Source organism: Felis catus, chromosome D2 (assembly GCF_018350175.1).
Source record: "Felis catus isolate Fca126 chromosome D2, F.catus_Fca126_mat1.0, whole genome shotgun sequence".
Taxonomy (NCBI): Eukaryota; Metazoa; Chordata; class Mammalia; order Carnivora; family Felidae; genus Felis; species Felis catus.
The window spans coordinates 6560903-6585319 of NC_058378.1; the positions used below are offsets into that span (position 1 = coordinate 6560903).

The following is a 24417-nucleotide window of genomic DNA, read 5'->3' on the forward strand; positions in this document are numbered from 1 at the left end:
CTGATTTACTCTTATCTCAGTAGTCCTGCAGGCTTGCAGTTCTGCTGAGATAATCCCAGAAATAACCTTCTGCTCTTCTAACGAGAACACGACCGGGGAAGTCGAACTTTGAGGGACCGTGACCCTCTCTGACCTGCTCTTTCCAAAGGCAACGGGTAGAATGTGAGCAACATTAGCCTATCCTCCCTCTGGTAGTTATAAAAATCTAAACGTGTGTGTGCGGTTACATTGTAACTTATTAGTACTCAGAGTGAGGTCTGTTGGCTTGCTTTTTCCGATAAGAGCTGGGATAAATCGTGACCCTTGACTTGTCTTACTGGTTTCCTGTTAGAGGCTGTGGACTTTATTGTTAGCCTGATGTATCTCTGCTAAGTGCCCTGGGAAACACGTTCCAATGTCCAACCACAGCCCCAACCCCCAATAAAATGCACGAGAGAAAACATCCGATAGAATGCCAATGGGACAGCCAAAGTTTTCTGAAGCTTGTGGATTGGACGGAGGTTAGGAGAGAGCTTCAGCTACATAATGATCTCATCTGCTTCTGCACTATAAAAATATCCTAAAGGTGCATAATCTTGATAGATCTCTCAAGCGCCAGGCTCAATGCCAGAGGCCAACCTGGGAGTCGAGTGACAGCAGTTCCCGTCCCACGTTTACTATGAACTTAACCTGTGTCCTCGGTCAGACTGTGAAGGTGTCTTGGGGGTCAGTCGCCTTCTCTGTAAAGTGAGACCGGGTGCTCCCCCCTTTATTGCCTTGAGGAACCTGCTGGGTAATAACCCAAGTGAGTTTAGGGCCCAAGGAGGACTCTGGAGAATAGGACAGAGTCTTAATGAATTCAAGTTCCATTGGAGCTGAAAAACAATAAAGCATACGCGAAATAAAACTTGCCAGCCGCCGGCCACTGACTCTGGTTTCAAAGATCACTAAGGTCTACTCAACTCCTAAAAGCCTGAGAGTGTCCAAGCCAACGTGCACGGGACGTTGTGTGTGTGGCAACTTAGATCAAGTGTGACATCCAGTGGTCACCTTGGCTAATGACACTTAGACACTTTGGACCAGCCTGGGGAATTCTGACCTGGAGGCCCTTTGTCTTGCTGAACAGACTTCAATTGAAGAAAGGGAATCGGACTTAACAAGTGTTCTCCGTCGGGTGAAAATTAGGGTGAGGAAGTTACATGATGCCAAAAATAAAATAACTACTTGGGGACAGGGCTGAGGCTAGAAGCCACATCTTACAGAAGATCCACCAATTAATCTTTCCATAATTAGCTGACCATAATAGAAATGCCCTTTATCAAGAGTCAGCAGCAGAAAGGAGGCAAAAGAAGAATTAATAATATTAATTTGGGGGGGCACCTGTCTCAGTCGGTTGAGCATCCGACTTCGGCTCCGGTCATGATCTCATGGTCCGTGAGTTCGAGCCCCGCGTCGGGCTCTGTGCTGACAGCTCGGAGCCTGGAGCCTGCTTAGGAGCCAAAATCAAGAGTCAGACGCTTAACTCTGATGGAGCCACCCAGGCGGCCCAGTCTGACACACTTTAAACTCTAAATGTTTTACTCCATACAGCCCAGCATCATAATTAATGCCTGCCATGACGATCCTGAGGCATTAACGATTAAATTGTTCTTAGAGTCCTATGCTTAACCAAGTAAAGAAATGTGGAATCTAATTTAGCAAGATTTAACATCGAAAATGAGGACAGTGAACATTTTCTGTGCAGTAAGATACCTTATCTTGAAGACCGGCTTGGGTTTGCCGCATCCTAAACCCATGAACATAGTCCATCGGAGGAGGCGGATGGCATCTCCCATCTGGCCAGGGATTCTCCCACCTTCCATCTGTAGTTTATGCTACAAACGGGGGAACCGTTTCCAGACAAGAACTACGTCCAGCACCCCCTTGCCTGTTCTTCCCTGATAAAACCCAACTCTTCAATTCACTCTCACAGCCATTCAAGAAACAGCTGCTAAGGAATTCATTTGTTGTATCTCCCCAGTGACTTTGAAGGGCATTCAAATAGAAAGCCCACAGTGATCTTGGCGAAAGGTGTCTTCTGTCCTATTTTCTTTGCTCCCACGCTGCACCTGCTCTAGGACTGACCTCTTCAAAACCCCCAGGACAAGTTTCTTCTGCTTCTCCATCGGCGACATCTTCTGGCTCGAGTGTCTCCCCCACGTCTACCTCCCTTCCCATCCCTCTTATTTTTTAGCTATTCCCACTTTTCGAAAGTTACGTCCCGCTTTAGGGTGCAACTCAAATACAGTAAAGTCTCCCCTTTAAAGGACTCCCTGATCCCGTCACTGGGAGAATGCCTTCCTCTTACTACCTCGGCATGTTTCATTCCCCCTTTGCTCATTCTCTCCATCTTGCCTTGCATTGTGATTATTCCTCCTACGGTTGTGTCTCCCCATTAGAATCCGAGTTCCCGGACACAAGGGGAATGCGGTGGAAGGGACCATGCGGTAACCACACCTGTCAAGCTTGCGAGGCTTGCAGAGAATTCACAGAACACTCCTGAGTGAAGGTGGCATCCCAAGGTCAGCCAAGTGTTATGGGGGTGCCTAGGGGCCTCTTACTAATCATTTGCCACGTGTATCAAGAGGAAAGGGTGCACACCCTACAGCATTTCCTAGCGCAATAGGTAGGCTCAAACGGGAAAATGGGTTCTCCAGCCACGGTCCTGGTTTGTTGATTTGTTCAGCTGCCGTTTCTGATGTCCCTTCTGTGTGCCCACTGGTGTCCGACCCATTTCACACGTAGTCACCCACTCCAGCCTCGCAGCTCGCCCATGAGATGGTTCTTAGGAACTCACGATTTCGGACATGACAACGAGGGCTTACGGAAATCGATCCCATAGCTAATAAGCAGCTCTGTCAAGTTTCGAACGTTCGCAGCTTCACTCAGGAACTGACGTTATCGACCGTTCCAAGGCCACGGAGGGGTGCCACTCACACCTCCTTTAAGGGAGGACCCGCCACAGTTGGGTCCACCACATAGCTCACAGCAAGCCACACTTTCTCTGGGTGTCACCCTCACAGCGAGCACAGCAGGGGCACTGGGACAGGACCGTCCCTGCCCAGCGTGGATGTCACCTATCAAGCAAGCTTTGCTCGGAGATCCCCCATCGGCCCTACCTAGACTTTCTCAGGAAGGCACTGGGTCTGTGAGTCCTCAGCTGTTCTCCCTTCACCGATGCCAGACCCGCCCTGCAGCCTGAAGCTTCTCCAACCTGCTTCCGCGCCCTCCCTGCATCCTCAAGGGATGATCTCTTGCCTGTCTAATCTTTGGCCATCTGCCTCTCAGATGACACAGGTGACACCGGAAGTGTCTGAGAAAAGAGGCTATGTGGGGCGCCTGGGTGGTGCAGTCGGTTAAGCGTCCGACTTCAGCCAGGTCACGATCTCGCGGTCCGTGAGTTCGAGCCCCGCCTCAGGCCCTGGGCTGATGGCTCAGAGCCTGGAGCCTGTTTCCGATTCTGTGTCTCCCTCTCTCTCTGCCCCTCCCCCGTTCATGCTCTGTCTCTCTCTGTCCCAAAAATAAAATAAAACGTTGAAAAAAAAATTAAAAAAAAAAAAAAAAAGAGGCTATGTGGTCAGGTTTCAGGACGGCTCTCTCATGATCCCGCCGGCAGGGACGACCCCATCCTTAATGCAACGGAGTCCTTTGCACCGCCGGCAGCCTAATCCCTAAAGATGCCACCGGGGTTAAGTGGGGGGGGGGAAGCCCTGGTGGAAGGGAACGCCTTCAACATACAAGGACTCGGGTGTTTGGGGAAAAACTGTTGCAAAGACGAGGGGAGTGGCTTAGTCATTCCCAGGCTGTATTAAGGCCGCACGGGTGGTGTGAAAGGGCTCCAGGCTCAGTGAGAGAACCCGAGGGCCTCTGCAGGTGGCTTCTATCTTGCAGCGGAAAAGCCAAACAGCTGAGGGCCATATTCAGAACCTGCAGGACTCCAGCGCCTTTCCATACTCACATTTAAATACTCAGCCAAGGGGCGCCTGGGTGGCTCAGTTGGTTGAGCGTCCGACTTCGGCTCAGGTCATGATCCCGCGGTTCGTGAGTTCGAGCCCCTCATCGGGCTCTGTGCTGATGGCCCAGAGCCTGGAGCCCGCTTCAGATTCTGTGTCTCCCTCTCTCTCTGCCCCTCCCCTGTTCATGCTCTGTCTCTCTCTGTCTCAAAATAAATAAAAACATTAAGAAAAAAAAAATTTTTAAATAAATACTCAGCCAAAATAGGGCAGTTAAGCTAAAACCATGGCTCTGGCCGGGAAAACACGGGACCCCGGAATATGGAATGGATGCCCCCAAGGATCTTGGCTCTGCAGACACCCCACCACCCCCACCAAAAGCTTGCCGAAGTGGCCCGCCCCTCCGCAGGAGAACAAGCATCTCCCCAGGATGGGAAGACGCTGGGGAAGTTTCTCCACAAGGCAACAGATGTCCCCCTAAGGCAGTGCTGCACCCCCTCTCCTGACTGCCTGGCCAGCAGGGACATCCACTCCAGCATAACTCATGCTTCATGCATGCTGGGGCTGATAAGAGAGGAAAGAAGTTACATCCCCAGCAGTCATGGCAAAAATGACCCGGCAGACAGAGGCAGACACGAAGGGGGACCCGTGGGGTTGGATTGATCCCTCAGGAAGGAGCACACTCACCGGCACGGGCCGTATTCCTTCTCTGCTGCTGCAAATTATCACGAGCTCTAGTGGCTTAAAACAACACACATTTCGGGTCTTGCAGCTGTGGAGGTCAGGAGGCCAAAACGGATCTTGCTAAAATCCAGACGTTGGCAAAGCTGTGTTCCTTCTGGAGACAGGGCGGAAATCTGCTTCCTCATCTTCTCCAGCTTCTAGAGGCTGCTGGCCTTCTTTGGCTTGTGGCCCCCCCCCCCTCGTACGGTACCTTCAGTCTCGCTCCCTGGCCGCCCCCTTCCGTCTTTCCCTAATAGGGACCCTTGTGATTACACGGAGGTACACCTGGATAGCTGAGGACCGCTCCCCCCATCCTTGATCTTAATTACATTAAGGTCCTTGGTCACAGCTGCCAAGTTCCTTTTGCAGAGTAAGGTAACATACTTGCAGGGTCCAGGGATGAGGACGCAGCCATCTTGGGGGCTGGGGCGGGGCATTATTCTGCCTGATTCCGACGACATTTTTCTAGACACGCCACAGTGCGTTACTTTAAGGCCCACGCCATGAATTGGCGCTTGTTCACATCGTGACAGGATCACACGGGAAGCCTGGTTTCGCATCCGTCGCCTCCCATCCTTCCAATTTCTTTCTCGCGGCGAGAACCTTGAAGATCAAACCTCTTGGCACCTTTGAAACCCGCGACACGGTGTGGCTAACCAGGGTCACCATGCCGCGCTCGACGCTTACTTCTCTCCCGAGTGGAACTCTGTGTCTTTCCACCACATCCACTCATTCAGCCCAGCCCCCACCCTCCAGCCCTCGCAACCGCCAGTCTGCTCTCTGTGTCCGTAAGTCCCTTTCTGGGTGTGTGTGGATTCCATATAGAAACGAGGTCTAGCAGCGTTTGTCTTTCTCTTGTCTGGCTCATCTCTTAGCATAAAACCCTCCAGCTCCATCCATGTTGTGGCAAAAAGCAGGATTCTCTGTTTTTTGTTTTTGGTTTTGTTTTTTTGGTTTTTTGACTGGATAATATCCCCGTGCACGTAACAGGTGACTCTTGAGGGCCTGGAGAAAATGATGGCCCGCTCTGATTGAAGCAGAAATGCCTGAGTTGCCCTGAAAAATGGTAGAGGAAATTGAAAGGTACAGACAGGCAGCATGCCCGCTGGAGAGACTGTGCGTCCAAAAGCCCCGGCAGCGGACAGCCCAGAGCACACGCCGTAAAGAATGTACTCGTGGCTCTCCCCCACAGGCCGGGGCTGACATAGGAGAGGCGGTCACAGAGCTGCACGCGCTAGGATATGCGAGGGTGGCAGGTCCCAGAGCGACAGAGGCCAATGGGCTGCGGTCACACACCAGAAGCCAGGGAGCTGCGTTTACCTTAGTAACCAGCAACGTCGGGGGGCAGCCAAGGAGTCCTCAACCACACGGAGTCATGGAATGGTTACTAGAATATGCTCTCTACTACTCAAATATCTTATCGCGTCTCTACAAGCAGAGTAAGGAGGAGGCTTAGGTTTGGTGTTTCAATGACTCCCCTGGGGCGCCTGGGTGGCTCAGTCGGTTGAGCGTCCGACGTCAGCTCAGGTCATGGTCTCGAGGTTTGTGAGTTCGAGCCCCACGTCAGGCCCTGGGCCTCCCTCTCTCTCTCTGCCCCTCCCCTGCTCATGCTCTGTCTCTCGCAAAAATAAACGTTAAAAAAAATTACATGGCTCCCCTAAAACTGAGAGGGGTCCTGTGGAGAAGCCAAAGTCCAAGAGTTAATTTCTCTTCCTCTGAGCTCCTGGTCTCCTCACGCAAAGAGACCTGGGCAGGCTTGCCCTCCAGCCCTGGAGCTTTGACCTTGGTTTAGGGGCTCCCAGGGCAGTTCACTACTCTGTCGTCCAATGTATGGACGTCCAATGCAATGATCATAGTTTTCTTTTTTTTTGAGAGAGAGAGAGAGACAGAGCATGAGTGGTGAAGGGGCAGAGAGCGAGGGAGACACAGAACCCGAAGCAGGCTTCAGGCTCCGAGCTGTCAGCACAGAGCCCGACGCGGGGCTCGAACCCACAAACCATGAGATCACGACCCGAGCCGAAGTCAGACGCTCAACCGACTGAGCCACCCAGGCGCCCCATGTCGTAATCATATTTCTGATCCATGTAAAAAGTCTGAGATGTCCCCCTGTGTCCTCAAACTTCCTAAATTCGCCTTCTTTTGAATCCACCATTTGAAGTCAGGGGGAGGGGATCCAAAATATTTTCTAAAACATGGGTCAGACACAGAGGTTTCCTCTACCACGTCGACAAACGGTCAGCTGTGTTTTATGCGGTGGTGTTTGTTGAGTATCATGGGCTGACAACAGTTTGGAATGAGAGAGTGAAGGCCTTCGAGATCCCCTTTGGGACTCGGTCCAGCCTGAGGAACGAGGTACGTTTGCTTCCTCTGCACGTGTGAGGACACAGAGATCGAAAGGCCTGCTCTCATTCAACTTTCATATATAAAGCACCCAAAATAGCCTGCCTCAAAATAGCTTCTGGACAGGTGACCTTCTGGAACTGTCTGTTCTCTCCCAACCGCGCCTTGTTGGTAACGTACAAAATCCATGATCCCCGCAGGAGATGTCTTTGAACTCTGAATCTCGGAGAATTCAGCTATAAATTCTGCTTTCAGGGCTACGAAACCCAAGCCCGGTACAGCCCTGGGAAGGAACCAGAGCCGATGCATGGTGTGCAAACTACCAATCCCCTAGAGACATCCTTTCTCACCAGGTATCCTGCAAAATGAGGCCAGCTTTGGAAAGAGCCGGCTGAGTTCGTGAGGAGTGACAAAGCACGTTTGTCACAGGCAGGCTGCGATGTCTAATGTCCAGGAGAAGCAAATCATTTGCTTCTCCAAGAGGACCGTTTCAAGTGCTCATCCCAGAGAAAGGCCAGCTGAAAATGGGGGCTCTTGTGACCACCCCACCCCTCGCCAAGCAGAAGAGCCTGCCCTCGGCCATGTGAAACCACAATGTTGTGTCAGGAGGCCATGCGGCAACGTTGGGGACAGCCTCCGCTCAGGTGTCAGGCAGGCCTGGGTTTCAGTTCCTGCACTGCCGCTAAAAATGTGCACTGCAAAAGTCCCCTCGGCTCTCAGCATCTTCCTCTCTGTCAAATCACAGGCTGTAATGAGGTGTAAATCAGCTAATGTATACCAAGCACCTAGCACTGTATCTGGCACGTGAGAGCCCCAAATCGGAAATGCTTTAAAATAAAGAAGTCGTGTTCTACTAAGTTTAGGAAACATTGAATTAGCATTAAACAGAGTTCTTGCCTTCAGAGAATCTAAAAACCTCTACTATTCTAATGTGCCCTGTGAGTCAGTGAGAAAGGGATTAGTACACAGTAGTTCCCAAACTTACTAGATCATGGGACTCTTTCCTGACACTGATAGAAACAGTCCTGGGAACAGCACTTTGGAGCAAAACCCAAGAGACCCTTGACAAACGTCGCTTGCCTTTTTCTTCTCCCTCCCAGACTTGCTTACCTCCTAAAACCAACATTCTTGTGATTAGAAGGGCATCAGAAGTACACTTTGGGGTTGGGGGTTTGGGGTTCTTAATCTTCAACTCTATCACTTAAAATAATAATTTACAAAAATGAAACCATGATTCAACATGTATTGACAACCTACTCATGATTCTTGTTCATATTAGATTAAAAATGGTGTAAAAGCTTCTCAAAAGCCTTCACCTATTAAAATATCATAAGGTAAGGGGCGTCTGGGTGGCTCAGTCAATTGAGTGTCTGACTCTTGATTTTGGCCTAGGTCACGATCTCACGTTTCATGAGTTCAAGCCCCGCGTCAGGGCAATGAAGAGCCTGCTTGGGATTCTCTCTCTCTCTGCCCTTGTCTCTCTGCCCCTCCTCCACTCGTGATTTCCGTCGCAAAAAAAAAAAAAAACCCAAAAACATATATCATCAGGTAAGTGCAGCTAAATTATCTGGTTAAATTATGTGGTCTTAAGTAAAAAACAAAAGATTTCCTCCGTGTGTCATGGGACATATTTTTACGGGCTTTGCACTGTTTCCCGTCTTCCCCAGTAGGTGGCACTGCGGACCTACTGTCCAGGAAATCCTGCTCTGTTGGCCCAGAATGGCCCAGTCCTCCAGATGTTCTTGCCCCACAGCCACTACCTGCACGTGCCAAGGCTTTTTACCCCTTGGCTTTGAAGACAATCAGGTACCAGTTTCGAGTTCAATGGCAGGTCCCGTCATTGATATTGCTTTTTCGGGAATTTTCTATGGTTTTTCTATGTTCTTCCCCCTACCCCCAACCCCCGGGGTTTTTCAGCGTCTAATTTGTCGCTCTAAAAGCGCTTCAGGAAAAGCTGAGGTGAAACCCTTAAACAACATCCTGCTACTTTTCTTCTCCAAACTACCGATAATGTCAGAATGAGCATTTCCAGTGGGCTTTGGGGCACCTGTAGATGAAACCCAGCCAGAATTTTAAATATCATGCGCTCGACGGGGTGCCTGGGTGGTTCAGTCTGTTGAGAGTCCGGCTCTTGATTTCAGCTCGGGTCATGATCCCGGGTCGTGGGATCGAGCCCCACGTTGGGCTCGGCACTGAGCGCGGAGCCCGGTTGAGATTCTCTCTGCCTCTCCCCCACTCGTACGCTGTCTTACTCTCTCTCTCTCTCTTTCTCGCTCTCAAATAAAAAATAAATAAATATTATGGACCCAGAAGTACTGCTGTCATCCACCAGCTCATCCCTGATTCTCACGTGGCAAGTGCACTGTCACCCAAATCTGAAGTCTTACTTTGAGTCCCTCCTTCTCTCCCCCCATCCTCACGGTCACGCTAACCTCCGCCTGTTGCGCTCTTCTTACAAATGTCAGTGAAGTACCGCAAACATCTAGAAAAAATCAAAACAATAATAACATACTGGATACCTATGTATCCAGCATTAACCGCCAGCAGATGTTTGTGTTTTCCCATAATTACTTCATGGGTCTTTTTTTTTTTTAATTCCAGTTAACATACAGTGTAATAGTAGTTTCAGATGTACAAAATAGTGATTCAACACTTCCCTACATCACCCGGTGCTCATCACGACAGGTGCCCTCCTTCATCCCCATCACCTGTTTCCCCCATCCCCCTGAACTCTGGTAACCTGGTTCCTAGAATCTGGTAACCATCAGTTTCTTCTCTGTAGTTGAGAGTCTGTTTTGTGGTTTACCCCTCTCTCTTGTTCCCTGTGCTCATTTGTTTTATTTCTTCAATTCCACGTATGAGTGAAATCATATGGTATTTGTCTTTCTCTGACTGACTTAATTCGCTTAGCGTAATACGCCCTAGGTCCATCCATGTTGTTGCAAATGGCAAGATTTCGTTCGTTTTGATGGCTGAATAATGTTCCCTTGTGTATATACACCAGATCTTTATCCATTCTCAATTGATGGACACTTGGGTTGCTTCCATATCTTGGCTATTGTAAATAATGCTACTATAAACATCAGGGTGCATGTATGCCTTTGAATCAGTGTTTTGTATTTTTTGGATAAATACTTAGCAGTGCAATTGCTGGATTGTAGGGTAGGTTCTATTTTTAACTGGTTGAGGAACGGCCATCCTGTTTTCCAGAGTGGCTACACCAGTTTGTCTTCCCACCGACAGTGCATGAGGGTTCCTTTTCCTCTCCATCCTCACCAACTCCTGTTTTTTCTTGTGTTGTTGAGTTTAGCCATTCTGACAGGTATGAGGTGATATCTCATTGTGGTTTTGATTTGCATTTCCCTGAGGGTAAGTGACAATGAACATCTTGTCACGTATCTGTTGCCCATCTGAATGCCTTCTTTGGAGAAATGCCTGTTCATGTCTTCTGCCCTTTTTAAATTGGATTATTCACTTGGGGAGGTGTTCTGTTTTATAGGTTGCTTATATATTTTGGGTACTAACCCTTTATCAGATACGTCATTTGAAAGCCCTTCTCCCGTTCCTCAGGTGGCCTTTGAGTGTTGTTATTTCTTTCACTGTGCAAAAGCTTTTTATTTTGACGAAGTTCCAGTAGTTTCTTTTTGCTTTTACTTCCCTTGCCCTAGGAGACCTATCTAGAAAGAAGTTGTTATGGCCAATGTCAAAGAAGTTACTGCTTGGGTTCTTTCCTAGGATTTTTATGGTTTTAGGTCTCACATTCAGGTCTTTAATCCATTTTGGTTTTGTTTTTGTGTTTGGTGTAAGAAAGGGGTCCAGTTTCATTCTTCTGCATTTTTCAACCATTTGTTGAAGAGGTTGTCCTCTTCCCACTCCTTTCCCGCTTTGTTGAAGATTAATTGACCATATAGTTGTGGGACCATTTCTGGGTTTTCTATTCTATTCCATTGATCTATGTGTCTATTTTTGTGCCAGTACCATACTGTTTCGATCACGATAGCTTTGTAATATAACTTGAAGTCTGGAATTGTGATGCCTCTAGCCTAGCTTTTCTTTTTCAGGATTTTTTTTTTTGGCTATTCATGCTCTTTTGTGGTTTCACACAAATTTTAGAATGGCTTGCTCTAGTTCTGTGAAAAATGCTGGTGGTATTTTGATAGGGATTGCATTAAATGTGTAGATTGTTTTGAGTAGTACAGACATTTTAACAATATTTGTTCTTCTAAGCTATGAGCATGGGATTTTTTTCCATTTCTTTGTGTTATCTTCAATTTCTTTCATCAGTGTTTTATATTTTTCAGAGCATATGTCTTTCACCTCTTTGGTTATATTTATTCCTAGGTATCATATTATTTTTGGTGCAATTGCAAATGGGATTATTTTCTTAAATTTTCTTTCTACTGCTTCATTATTGGTGTATAAAAATGCAACGTATTGGCAATAAGCTCTTTGACATCAGTCTTGGCAATGATTTTTTGGATCTGAACCCAAACGTAAATGCACAAAAATGAGAATAAATATATGGAATTGCATCAAACTGCTCCTACACAGCAAAAGAAACTATGAAGAAAATGAAAGGGCAACATACTGAATGGGAGAAAATATTTACAAACCATATATCTGATGAAGGGTTAATAATCCAAGATATATAAACACTTATACAACTTATCAACAATAACAAAAACGAAAACAATTTAATTTAAAAATGGGTAGAGGAATCGAGTCGATTTTTTTCCAAAGAAGACATGTAAATGGCCAACAGGTACATGAAAAGAGGTTCAGCATCACTAATTATCAAGGAAATGCAAATCAAAACCACAAAAAGATATCACCTCACACCAGTCAGAATGGCTAGCCTCAAAAAGACAAGAGAGAAGGTGGTAACAAGGATGTGCAGAAAAGGGAATCCTTACACACTCATAGTGGGAATGTAAACTAGTGTGGCCACTATGGAAAACAGTATGGAAGTTCCTCAACAAATCAAACATGGACCTACCGTGTGATCCAGCAATCATGCTTCTGAGTATATATCTAAAAGAAATGAAAACATGATATCACAAAGATAGGTGACCTCTCATATTTATTCTTATTCACAACAGCCAAGATATGGAAGAATATTGAAGTGTCCATCAATGGATGAATGGATGAAAAGATGTGGTTTAAATATACAATGGGATATTGTTCAACCATGAGAAAGAAGGAAATCCTGCCACTGACAACAACATGAATGGACCTGGAGGGCATTACGTGAAATAGGCCAGACAAAGACAAATACCACATGGTATCACTTCTACATGGAATCTTTTTTTTTTAATTTGTAATGTGTATTCATTTTTGAGAGACAGAGAGACAGGGTTCCAGTGGGGGGAGGGGCAGAGAGAGACACACACAGAATCTGAAGCAGGCTCCAGGCTCTGAGCCATAAGCACAGAACCCGACGTGGGGCTCAAACCCACGAACCAGGAGATCATGACCTGAGTCAAAGTTGGACACTTAACCGACTGAGCCACCTGGGCGCCCCAACATGGAGTCTTAAAAAAAAAAAAAGTCAAACACAGAAACAGGGAGTAGAATGGTGATTATAAGTTATACACAAGGTCTGAGGATCTAGTGAAAAACACGGTGACTATAGTTGATGGTACTGTGTGGCATAGTCGAAATTTGCTAAGAGTAGAACTTGTGTCCTCACCAAAAAAGAAAAAAAAAAGTACATACGTGAGGTGATGTGTGTTAATGAACTCAATGCTGGGAATCTTTTCAGAATATATACATACACCAAATCATCACGTTAGACATTTTTAATATATTACAAGTTTACTTGTCAATTATATCTCAATAAAGTTATCAAAAAAAAAAGAAAACTACTATTTTGTAACCCCTAAAGAAATAATGGATCTGATTAACAATGATTTTTGCCTGTGGAAACCCAAAGCTCAAAGGTTGACAGGGACTTTTATAATGAATGGATCAGCCTGACGACTCCCGAAAGTCAGGTCAATCCTAACTTGAACGAGACACCCCGACATTACATATCTCCTGTTTTAGGAACTAGGAAATAAAGAGCCCACCCAAAAAAGTATTCTTGCCTAAAGAAAAAAAAATTCATTTGAATCTAGTCAAGCATTCAGAGCTCATGTTTCCAGGAAACCGTAAGGGTAGAGGAATAAGCTAAAACACATCATAAAGATGCAAAAGGTCACAATGTAGGAAAATCTATTAGATACCATGGTTTCTTAAACAGCTTGAAAAAGTGGATGGTATGAAGAGAGATGTTATATATTAAGTGCGACTGAAGAGATTAATAAATGCTATGTGCAGAACTTGCTTGGGCCCTGATTAAACAAACCCACTATAAAAAGGGATTTTTTTATTCTTTTTTATAATGTTTAGTTTTGAGGGAGAGAGAGCACGCAGGCAAGGGAGGGGCAGAGAGAGGGAGATAACAGAATCCAAAGCAGGCTCCAGGCTCTGAGCTGTCAGCATAGAGCCCGACACGGGGTTTGAACCCACAAACCATGAGATCATGACCTGAGCTGAAGTCTGCTGCTTAACTGACTGAGCCACCCAGGCACCCCTAAAGAGGTATTTTTTAGACAGTCAGGAACATTTGACCACAGACTATTAGCTGAAATTAAGAGGTTATTGTCAACTTTGTTAAGATAGGAGAGTGACCTTCTGGTTAAGTAAATGAAAAAAATATATTTGTTGGAGAAATATGCTAAAATTTTATAAGGAAAATAGTCCAGCTCGACCCCAGTCCCACCCAGCAAAATGTGAAGGGAGAAATAAAACACAAAGAGCAAGCTGTTTATAATTTCTGAAGCCAAATGCTGAAATATATGGGCTATTAATGTACTATTCTCTGTATTTGTACATTTCAAATTTTCCATAATATTTTGTCCTAAGGTCTCAAAAAATTCAATGACAGTCTAACCTTTTTTTTAAAAATTTTTAATGTTTATTTATTTTTTAGAGAGAGAGAGAGAGAGAGAGACAGTGCAAATGCGGGAAGGGGAGAGAGAGAGAGGGAAAGAAAGAACCCGAAGCAGGTTCCAGGCTCTGAGCTGTCAGCATAGAGTCTGATGCGGGGCCTGAACCCATGAACCGTGAGATCATGACCTGAGCCGAAGTCAGATGCTTAACCACCTGAGCCACCCAGGCGCCCCTATGACAGTCTGAGCTTGTAATCATGACGGCATTCTCACGATGTTCCTACCATGGTGGAGATTATCAGACTCCTATGGGTGGGTTTCATGGCACCCAACCAGGAGGAAACTTCCCAACGGGTCCCAGTTGATTTTATGTAAAACGTGGATATTGAGATACTACTTTGTTAAGTCCAAGAAAATAAGATCCCTCCAAACATGAGATTTCTCTTCAGTAATCTTCAAAGCATTCTCTCGTTTATAAAAGCATTTCTTAAAAGAGGAAATATTTACGTAAACGTTAAGTCAATTATTCACTGAGAATAAAAATTCACGGCTACTACTTTTTGCAACACCTCTCTAATACATGGTAAAGATCATCTTCTGCCTTGATTTAAAACTAGCACTGCCAAATTCCTAAAGTATGTTATGATTCCTTGCTAGCTTTGCCACCATGTAAACAGAATGATAGACGCTGTACTGACACGTCCTTCATTTGCTTCAGAGCTAATAACACTTGCATGATAAATTGGAGAGGGGAAAAAACCAATGTAGTTCAATAAGAAGTGAGAATAAACATGCGTGATTATATTTGTCCTGATTCTGTCATCTTATATAATAGATATTCATGGTCTCATCCACAACCCATAAAAGATCAATTTCCAAAAATGTGGAATGTTTATTCTCCATCAAATTTTAGTTAGAGCTGCATCATAGCTGAGTCATTTGGCTTTTTATGATATGTAAATTAGTTTCAGAATTTACTATATAGTCTTTGATGGTGACGGTGACAGGTGACACTCGCAGGCAACCAATGAGAGATGAGACCAGTGGCCATAAAATGACCATATCGTCCCAAAGAGTAAAGAACAGACATAATGACTATGTCTTCCAAACTGGAAGGCACCCAAGGATCTCATCTGACAGGTGTCTATAGGATGCAAACTAATCCATTGGCCAGTGCACTCGTCTCCTAGGACTGACATAACAAAACGCCAGGTGTTGGATGGTTTAAACAACACTAATCTGTTGGCTCACTGTTCTGGAGGCTAGAAGTCCAAGATCAAAGTGTCAGCAGGTTGATTTGTTCTGAGGGCCGTGAGGGGGAATCTGCTTCATGCCTCTCAACTGGATTCTGGCGGTTTACTTGCAATCTTCTGGGATTCCTTGGCTTGTAGACACAACACTCAAGTCTCTGCCTTCGCGTTCATGCTGCGTTCTCCTTGTGTGTATCCCTTTATGTGGCATATTTTTTTAAAGATACGCATTGTTTGGGGGGCCGTGATTCAACCCATAACAGAGAGTCAAAAAATAGAAAGAGGTCACCATACCATGTCCCCCAGGCCAGCCAGTAAAGATCTGCTTTCTGATCTTACACAAATATGTTGATATTTATCTTAGCCACAGAATAAAGTGTCTAAATCATAGCCTTTGTGGAGTCTATAATAAGTATAGTAGTTAGAATACAGGTTTCTGCTGTTCTAACAATGACATGAATAGTAAATATGAGGTGGGAATTTATTTCCCCCTCAATCATCTGAAATGAAGGAGTCAAAGGATGATTGATTTGACTATCAAGGACTATCAAGGACCCAATGTCTTTTATAAGATTGCCATCTTTGACATGGAGCTTCAGTCTGTGGGCTCAAGGTGGCTGCCCCAGCTCTGTCCACCATGTCTGTTACACAGCTGCTAGGAAGGGAACCAGACAAAGGAATGTATGACTGTCCCTTCTGAGTGCACAAATGGGGAAATAGGACATCTCACATCTCCCACCCCACCGAACAGAACTTAGATGGTTATTCCCAGCTGCCAGACACAGTCCTAGGACACACCCAGCCTGCAAATGGAGTCCTGTCCCTGTGACCAATGCAAACTCTCACTATGGATGGGGGAGCAGATACGGAATGGCCACTGCCTTTGCCACATCCCATCAACCCTGTAGTACCCCCACTGTCTCCGGCACATGCCTTCTACCATTCTTAAGAAAGTGTTCACGCTCAAGTTTCAAAGCCTTAACTCAATTCTTAACCATTTTAGCATCTCTACAACCTTTATATAATTGATCTTCTTGGAGTTCTCTCTTCCTACTCTCCTAATTCTTCTAATTCTTCTTCTTCTTAGTAACCGTCTTTTCTGGGCCTCCTTCCTTTGTCCCTTCCTAAAAGTAGGTGTTCCCCATGGACCTGTCATCCAGGCTTATTCTTGCCCTTTGCTCTCCTTCTTGTAACTCATCAAATTCCTTGATTTCTGCTATTGGACCGAAACGGGCACTTCCTGTATCTCTCTGTTTTGCCCTACTTCTCTGCAAAACCTGAGCTCCCCATTTCTCCCTGTGCACTAGACTTTGCCACCTGGATGTCTTGTCAAGTCTCAGCCATCCAAACCCAGATTTGCCTTCATGCCTCTCGAAATCTCTTCCTTTCGTTCCGGTACTTGTTTTTACTGTTACTGTCACCCAAAGTTTTAGGGTTCTAATTTTTTTAAACTCTCTTTGTCCCCCTCCCCGCCCCATCAATCAGTAACTCAAGAGCATTTTGTGTGTAGAGTATTATACGCTCCCACCTTCTGACCCATTTCTGAAGTGGTTCTGGTTCTGACCTCCATTGCCTCTCAGTCTAGACCACTCTCATAGCCTCAGTTGTCACCCATTCCAATTCTTCCTACACTAATATTGGAGATGTCAAAAGATCGGGAAACGCATGATGTCTCTGGAGCAAGTTATGGATTCAGTTCACAATGGAGAAATTTTTTTATTTCCTACTCTCTTCCTGACATTTATATGCTTCATCTTACATAAAACTCAGTGACTGCTAAGTTAATTAACAGCTAAATAAATAAATTAAGCATATCCCATATGCCAGACACTCTGCCAACAACTTTACCTTATTCTAATTTCACAAACTAAAACTGTAAGTGCTTTTATTATTCTCATTGATAGAGTAAGAAGTTGAGATGCATTAAGAAACTGTGGCTTTAAGAAATTAATTTACTCAGGGCTGGACACTGAATAAATGGGAGAACCAAGATTTGAACCAACTAGTTTTCCTGCTAGTTTCCAATTAGCTTTCTCTCTTAGCCTTTAAATTATATGACCCCATATCAATCATACAAGGTTATTATTGTTACACCATTTTATCAGCCAGGTGTGCTCAGTAACCCTCCCAAGGTCACAGACATAATTCAATCCAAGTTGACCAGATTGCAAAACCTAGATTCTTTCTTTCACTTTATACAACGTATGTCCCATGGTTAAAAGCTATCCCTCAGTCCTCATAAAATATTTTGAATCTGTGGACTTGAGGCCAAGAGAAACTGATAAAAGAGTTGCAATAGGTCAGCACAACACCATCCACAGTTTCAGAAGGACATTCAAAGTGCATACTCTCCTCATTGTAGTGCCATCAAATTTATCTATAAAATCATCGTGTTAGTTTACTGAAATGCCATTTAAGAAAGTTGTGGGTCCATGTTGGACTTTTTTGCAAGGTTGTAATTGCTGAGATGTTAAGTTCTTAGGTTTGTTTAGCTTACCCTGGTCTTGTATTGAATAAGGAAGTGCCAATAAAACAGGCAATATGGTCAAGTCAATCTTTCCAGAAAGTGGGCTGGTAGACTTGTTCTCTTCTGCTAGTGTTAAGCCAATATCCCAGGTCTCTGGATTGCTCATTATCCTAAAACACAGCCAGAAAAAGGTCAACACAGCCTGGATCTCCGATAACTTGAAGTTATGTACACAGAGGTACTTTGAAGTTTATGTGGGTGGGTCAGTTTTTTTAGTATTAATAAGTACTTAAAAGATGTAGGCTGGAACTCTGGACTCCATCTAAAGGGAGAGAGTGGTCTTTGTTGGCTGTAATATCCCACTTCATAGGCACAAAAAAGCAAAAGGAAATCAAGATTTGGAAACATGAGATGGACAGAAGCAAAAGAAATGTCAATAAATCCAATTCCAAGAAATACTTACAGACTATGAAGACAGAAGGGTGATGCCCAATGTCACTGGAGACTGGGAAAATCAGTTGCCTTAGTTATAAAAGATGTGTTTTATTAGTTTAGCAAAAGGAAAATACATTCAAGCACATGCATATAATAAATGAAGGGTCTTAAGGGAGAAAATGCTAATATGAACGTAAAACCAAATTGCTATTTATGAAGGTGAAGTTCAGTGCTACCTCTCTGGCCATTCCTCCCTTGCATGAGAACTACAGACGTGATTAGCTATTTGATATTCCCCTTACCTGAAATAGTCTAGTCATCCTGCATCCATGCATGGAAAGGAGCGTGCGCGCACACACACACACACACACACCCCATTAGCTTTCTTCTAGCTAATATCCTTTGGGTCTTAGCTTAGACATTTACTCCAGGAAACCTCCCGCATTCTCCCCAAGACCATATAAGGTCCCATCTCTAACACCCTAAACTGCAGCCGTATGAGTCACTCTGTACAGAATCGCCTGTTTACTTGTCTGCTTCTTCCATTAAAAGTCTGAGTTCCTTGATGGCGAGAACTTGCTCTGCTTTGATCGTTACTGTATCACCAGGGGGTAGCACAATGCCCACAAAGTATACAGTCGCTCAGTGTGAACTTGCTGAATGAATGCATATATTTCACAATGTAGAAAACAAGCCCTGTCACCATTAAGCCCCAGGGTGTGTTCTTTCCTAAAACAGATTTGCTATCAGAACTCGTCACCCTCTCTAGAGGCAGAAAATGCCAAATATTCTCTTTCTCAGGCTCCCTTAAAGCTATGTGACACAATTCCAGACAAGGAAATGGAAAGGGAATTCTACTCGGGTTCCCACGAAATATTTTCCACCTTCCAAAAAGAGATTCCAAGAACTCTCCCCTTCCTTCTTGCTGTTGCACACAATGGCATGAAGACACAAGGTAGGTCTCTTTAGACTGAGGCGACAGCCAAAAAATTAAAGTTAATAGGTTAAGAACAAAGAAAAAAAGCAGTGACATCATTGAGTGGTTGCACCAAACCTGAACTGGTCACCTTAAGACATTGCTATGTGCGACTGTCAATGTCTTTAGCGCTTGGACCCCTGTTGATCAGGAATATGCTGTTACAGCTGAACACATTCTAATTATGTAAGGAACATGCAAATTTTCCTCTGTGGCCTCATGTAAGGCATGATGTTCCAAAAGCCACTATAAACCAGCAGGTGGCATTGGGATACCGGAAGCAAAATCATTATTTGAAGAGCTAAAGGCATGAAAAGGATCATCTAATGACGAAATTGGTTGGCTAAAGATGAAACCCAGGCACCAATGTTAGAAAAGGGCGGTGTGTTGGGGCACCTGGGTGGCTCAGTCGGTTGAGCGTCCAACTTCGACTCAGGTCACGATCTTGTGGTCTGTGGGTTTGAGCCCCATGTCGGGCTCTGGGCTGATGGCTCAGAGCCTGGAGCCTGCTTCAAATTCTGTGTCTCCCTTTCTCTTTGCCCCTCCCCCATTCATGCTCTCTGTCTCAAAAATAAATAAATGTCACAAAAAAATTAAAAAAAAAAGGGCGGTGTGTCTTCCTATGCTGGAGATGTACGAGGAGGCAACATGGAGAAACATATTCACAAATATAGTCATTCTTAGCATCTTCAGAATTAGCTCATGAGACAATTTTACAGATAACTACCTGCCTAGGAAACTCTCGGTTGCCCTAGCACTAAAATATGTTCAACTGTATGTATTTTTCCAGCAATACATCTTTGGAGCGCAGGAACGGACGAAGTGGACCCTTTATGTTTGGGTGGTTACTTACAGAGACCATCCATATCACTTTCCAACCTGACCCACATGGAATCCAGCACCGTTCAGTCCATCTCTTAAAAACAACAAAGGGCACCTGGGTGGCTCAGTCGGTTGAGCGTCCGACTTCGGCTCAGGTCATGATCTCACGGCTCGTGAGTTGGAGCCCTGCGATGGTCATGAGTTTGAGCCCCGCATCGCATCAGGCTTTGTGCTGACAGCTCGGAGCCTGAAGCCTGCTTCTGATTCTGTGTCTCCCTCTCTCTCTGCCCCTCCCCCACCCACACTCTGTTTCTCTCTCTCAAAAATAATACACATTAAAAAAATGTTTTTAAAAAGAAAAACAAGTGTTCCACTTCTCCATAGACCATACATTCACAATTGTATTCAGTGATTTATTATTAAGTCTTATATTGAATATTAGCAATTGATATAATACTCATCAAAAATTGTAGGGGGATCAGTCAGTGCTTTTTAAGGAAGTCACAGCATTCTTAAAACCAGAGAAGGCAGAATACAACAAACAAAATGCAGACACTTTGACATGAGACACAAAATCTTCTGCAGAAGCGTTCTCCCCCCCAAGCAGCCCCCTTTTCCCCATATTCGCCGCCAATTTCAGGGGCTTTCTCCCCATAGTCTGGCTCCAATGACACAGCCTGGATCTAGGTTTGTATGTTAACAGATCACTGCCTCTTTTGTGGTGTTCTTTTACACACAAGTGAATAGCTATGGTTTCTACAGCGGCAGGATCTGGTCTTATTTTTACATACAAAATGCAGAAAATGGAATTGGATTGGAAGAGAGGGCAGCGGGCGTGCAGACAGGTTTCTGCAGGTTCTTTGGGGGCAGGAGTCCTGGTGGACAGAGGGCTGGTGCAGAAGCATCAGTACGAGGCAATGCAGTGTCTGGCTTGGCACAGGTCCAAGTGAACGACAGGGACTCACAGGTCCACTGAGGAAAGTTGCAGTGGGAGGCATGGAGGTAGTGGGAAAAAATTCAGTACGCTTCTGAGTCATGAGAACAATTTTATCATCAGTTCTGATATAATTTATCTAAGGTCAACTACTTTCAGAATTCCTTGCTCTTGGGAAGACTCTGAACTGTGATAGCAAACAGTGCGGGTCATTAGGAAAAATGATCGCTACCCTTTGGAATCCTGATGAGCTAATTCTCCAGCCGTGAACTCTCATAGAACCAGAGCCCTGGGTCATCAAAAAGCATTCCGGGTTTGTTCCAATGCAATACGGCCTGTTGAGTCACAGCTAGATGAATGTCAGTCTCATCGTGATTAGCATCATTACTATTTTCAAGCCGTAGAGTTTGTTTTTGAAATTAAGGTTGATTTTTCCCTAAAATGCTAAAGCTCTGCCATTCATACAAAAGCATGATTTGGGTTTGGGAAATTTCCTTTGTAGCCTGGGAGCTAGCGCCAGTTAACTTGGATAATTTTAAATGGAATTGGTACTTTCAGGCAATCAATGTCAGATTGTCCTATCTCATTCTTCGGGACGTTGGACTGGGAGTTTCATAAGGCCCTCGAATTACTTTTGAAACAACTTTGTCCAAATTGTCTGGAGCCTCTTTCCCCCAAAATTCGAGCACCCAACACAGATTACACGTGAGATAGGACTTGAAGACGACTGCTTTTTAAATGCCTTCCAAAATTGATATCCTCAGTTGAGTATTTTCTTCTTCACAACAGTCCGCTTTTGACACTTATACATCATCTGAAATGTGATAACTAATTATCAAGGCCCAACACTAGTACAATACTGGGCATGTAGGTGTTAATAAATACTGTGTGATTGAATGGGTCCACGAGTAAGTGAGCGATAAAAGAACAGATAAATGAATTTTAGGTCTTGCTCTTTGAGGACTGACTTCCAATCCACTAACACTTTTGTTTTAATATCTACACCAACGGCAAGTCTTGGGTTTTGGGGGTGAATTTGATTAGTGAAAACAGTCAAAATCACTTAGAACCAGTCTTGAGGAGAGGAGACACAATTCAGAGGGATAAGGGCACTTAGGGAAACACAGGGCGTGATCAAAATATTCTAAGTCTGACTTTCCTCTACTTGGCCTCTGGAGGCCAGAAATAATTTACCAATATCGACAACTCTGGACCAGGTACATCAAGTCCAGGGTAATCGCTTGGAGAGGCTATGCTAAATAGAGAAAAGCTGACATGCTCATTTCCACACCAATTGCCTCTAATTGGACTTATACGTTTGTGGTCGATGTTTATATACTATTTTTTTTAAAGTGTGATGGGGGGAGAGGTCCTGTAGCCTTTGTGCATCTTCAATCCATGAAACTTCATCATTCCCATCTGCAAAATGAAGACTCCAACTACAGGAGCTTTTTAAACTTTCCCAGCCTAACACTCAATAATTCTATAAATAAATACTTGAACCACTGTTCACACATCTTCAGCCACTCTTACTAGCTTTTCAGAGGCTTTATATCGAGGGGAACTGTCCCTTCAAACAGTTGCAAGGCCCCGAGGAAAATCATGTGTTAGGCTCTAGACCACCAGTCACACACACACACACACACACACACACACACACACTCACACACACACATACACACCTCTGTCCCATTCACAAGAAACTATCTGTCCTCAAACAGGGACAATTATAGAGGTCATCCCAATTGTTTACATTCGTGTGAAATCATTTTTATAAATTAGGGAGGACAGCCACGCGTTAAATTATTCGTCAACTTTTCATTAACTAGTTACAACTTCAAAGGCGGAGGAAGTGCTTTCAAATGGAAGTATGACGGCCGGCTTGAGAAAGTCCTGTTTCCGATGGTGTCCGAAGTATTTCATTCTGTAGATTCCAGGCTGGGCAGTACCCGGAATATGCCATTGTATCGTCGCATTGCTGTGACCCAGCAATCCCTTGTGCCAATAGAAACTGTTGGTAGGAAACAAACAAACAAACCAAGTTTTGCTCTTAAAAAGGTGTGATTCGACAAAGGTAGGACTGGTCATTATACGAACATTCAGGGAGTACCGACCGCAAGCCAGGCACTCCCCTAGATACTGAGAGTGCAGCAATGAACAAAACAGGGACAAATACTTTCTAGAAGGGAACCGTTAGTTAATAGGCATTTGTAGAAATTGTCTTACCTGTTCTACCTTTATAACCACCCAAACCTTGTCCATCCCCAAAAAGCCTCACCCGATACTCAGAACACGGGATGTCTCCTGTTTGAGAACGGCTGTGGCACTGTTTCTGCCCTCGCTGACCTCTGCTTCAACTGACACTTCCTCTCCCAGCCAGATTCATTTGTTAAAAATATATACTTCACGAGTGCACGCGCCAGACTCTTTTCTAGAGGCATGAGGATATGGCCGTAAGCAAGACAGACATGGCTCCAAGTTCCATGGAGCTTGTGTTCTACTAGGGCAAGGGGGGAAGAAAGGCAGTGAACGGGTAAACCGAGAAATGATTTTTAAAAGTGGTGGGTGAAACGAAACAAGTATGGCAGCGGTATCTCTACGGAGATGTTCTTTAAGCTGAACCCACACGTGCCCAGAGGAAAGACATTCTAGGTAGAAGGAACAGAGGGTGCGAAGCGTTCCGAGCAGGAAAAAACGTGGTGCAGCGGAAGAGCAGAAGGAAGAGGCAGCGAAGTGTGACACAGGGGCTGAGGTCACAAAAACAGACGGAGTCAGCTCACACGAGCCCTTGTAGACCACCTCAAGCGGGTGAGATACTCTTGCAGGTAAGTGAGATGGAATGGGTGGCTGACTGATAACCCCAACTGTGTAGACAGTAAGTTCCCTGGGTGGAGAGAGCGTCCTCAACATTCTGTGTGTTTCAGCGACGGGCCCCGTGCTCTCATGACAGAGGTGACATTCCAGCTGCTGCTGAACAAGGCAGAAGCAAGCCTATACGTATCCTCAGTGTTCACTGCTGTTGCAGTTTGGGGCTTTTGAAAACAAATCATGCTTTTTTATCGTCTGTATAATCTTATCTTAAATATGTATTTATTATTTGTTTAAAAATCTTATCTTAAATATGTATTTATTATTTGTTTAAAAATGATCTGTGCCCGAGATTCCTAAACATCCGAGGAAAATTGAGGCCCAGATGTATGTCTGGCTATCACAGGGGCCCCAGCACGGTCCCAGCTCTATTTTCAGTTAACCACGTGAAGGAAACCAACACGCAACTAATGACCTAATCTAGGGTGATGTGAGTCAGGTACAAGTTGCCAAAATTTTTGCCCACTCCCCTGCCACTGTCCTGCGGTGTGAAATGGATGCGCTCGGGAACCAAAACATTTTCTTATCTCAGATGCCACTTGCAAATCTTCAAAATATTTATTCGGCTCAGGGATTTGGTATCGAAAACACAGAGATAGGCCTCTCCGAGGAAACTCCAGAAGCAAATTCCTTTCTCACTGGAGTCAGGAAAAGATAAACGCTCAAGCTTCTCGTGTGTTAGTAATTCCAATGAAGAAT

At 44.8% G+C, this 24417-nt stretch overlaps 1 protein-coding gene across 4 annotated transcripts in view; it reads right to left on the minus strand.

The window, feature by feature from the left end:
- Positions 1-20315: 20315 nt before the first annotated feature.
- Positions 20316-24417, minus strand: part of ASAH2 (N-acylsphingosine amidohydrolase 2) — a 100396-nt gene continuing 96294 nt past the window's right edge. For all 4 annotated transcript variants that reach the window (XM_045039862.1, XM_045039861.1, XM_045039863.1 and 1 more), the window contains one exon: positions 20316-22861. In XM_045039862.1, the coding sequence (XP_044895797.1) occupies positions 22672-22861 (190 nt within the window). In that variant the 3' untranslated portion in view covers positions 20316-22671. The remainder of the gene's footprint in view (positions 22862-24417) is intronic.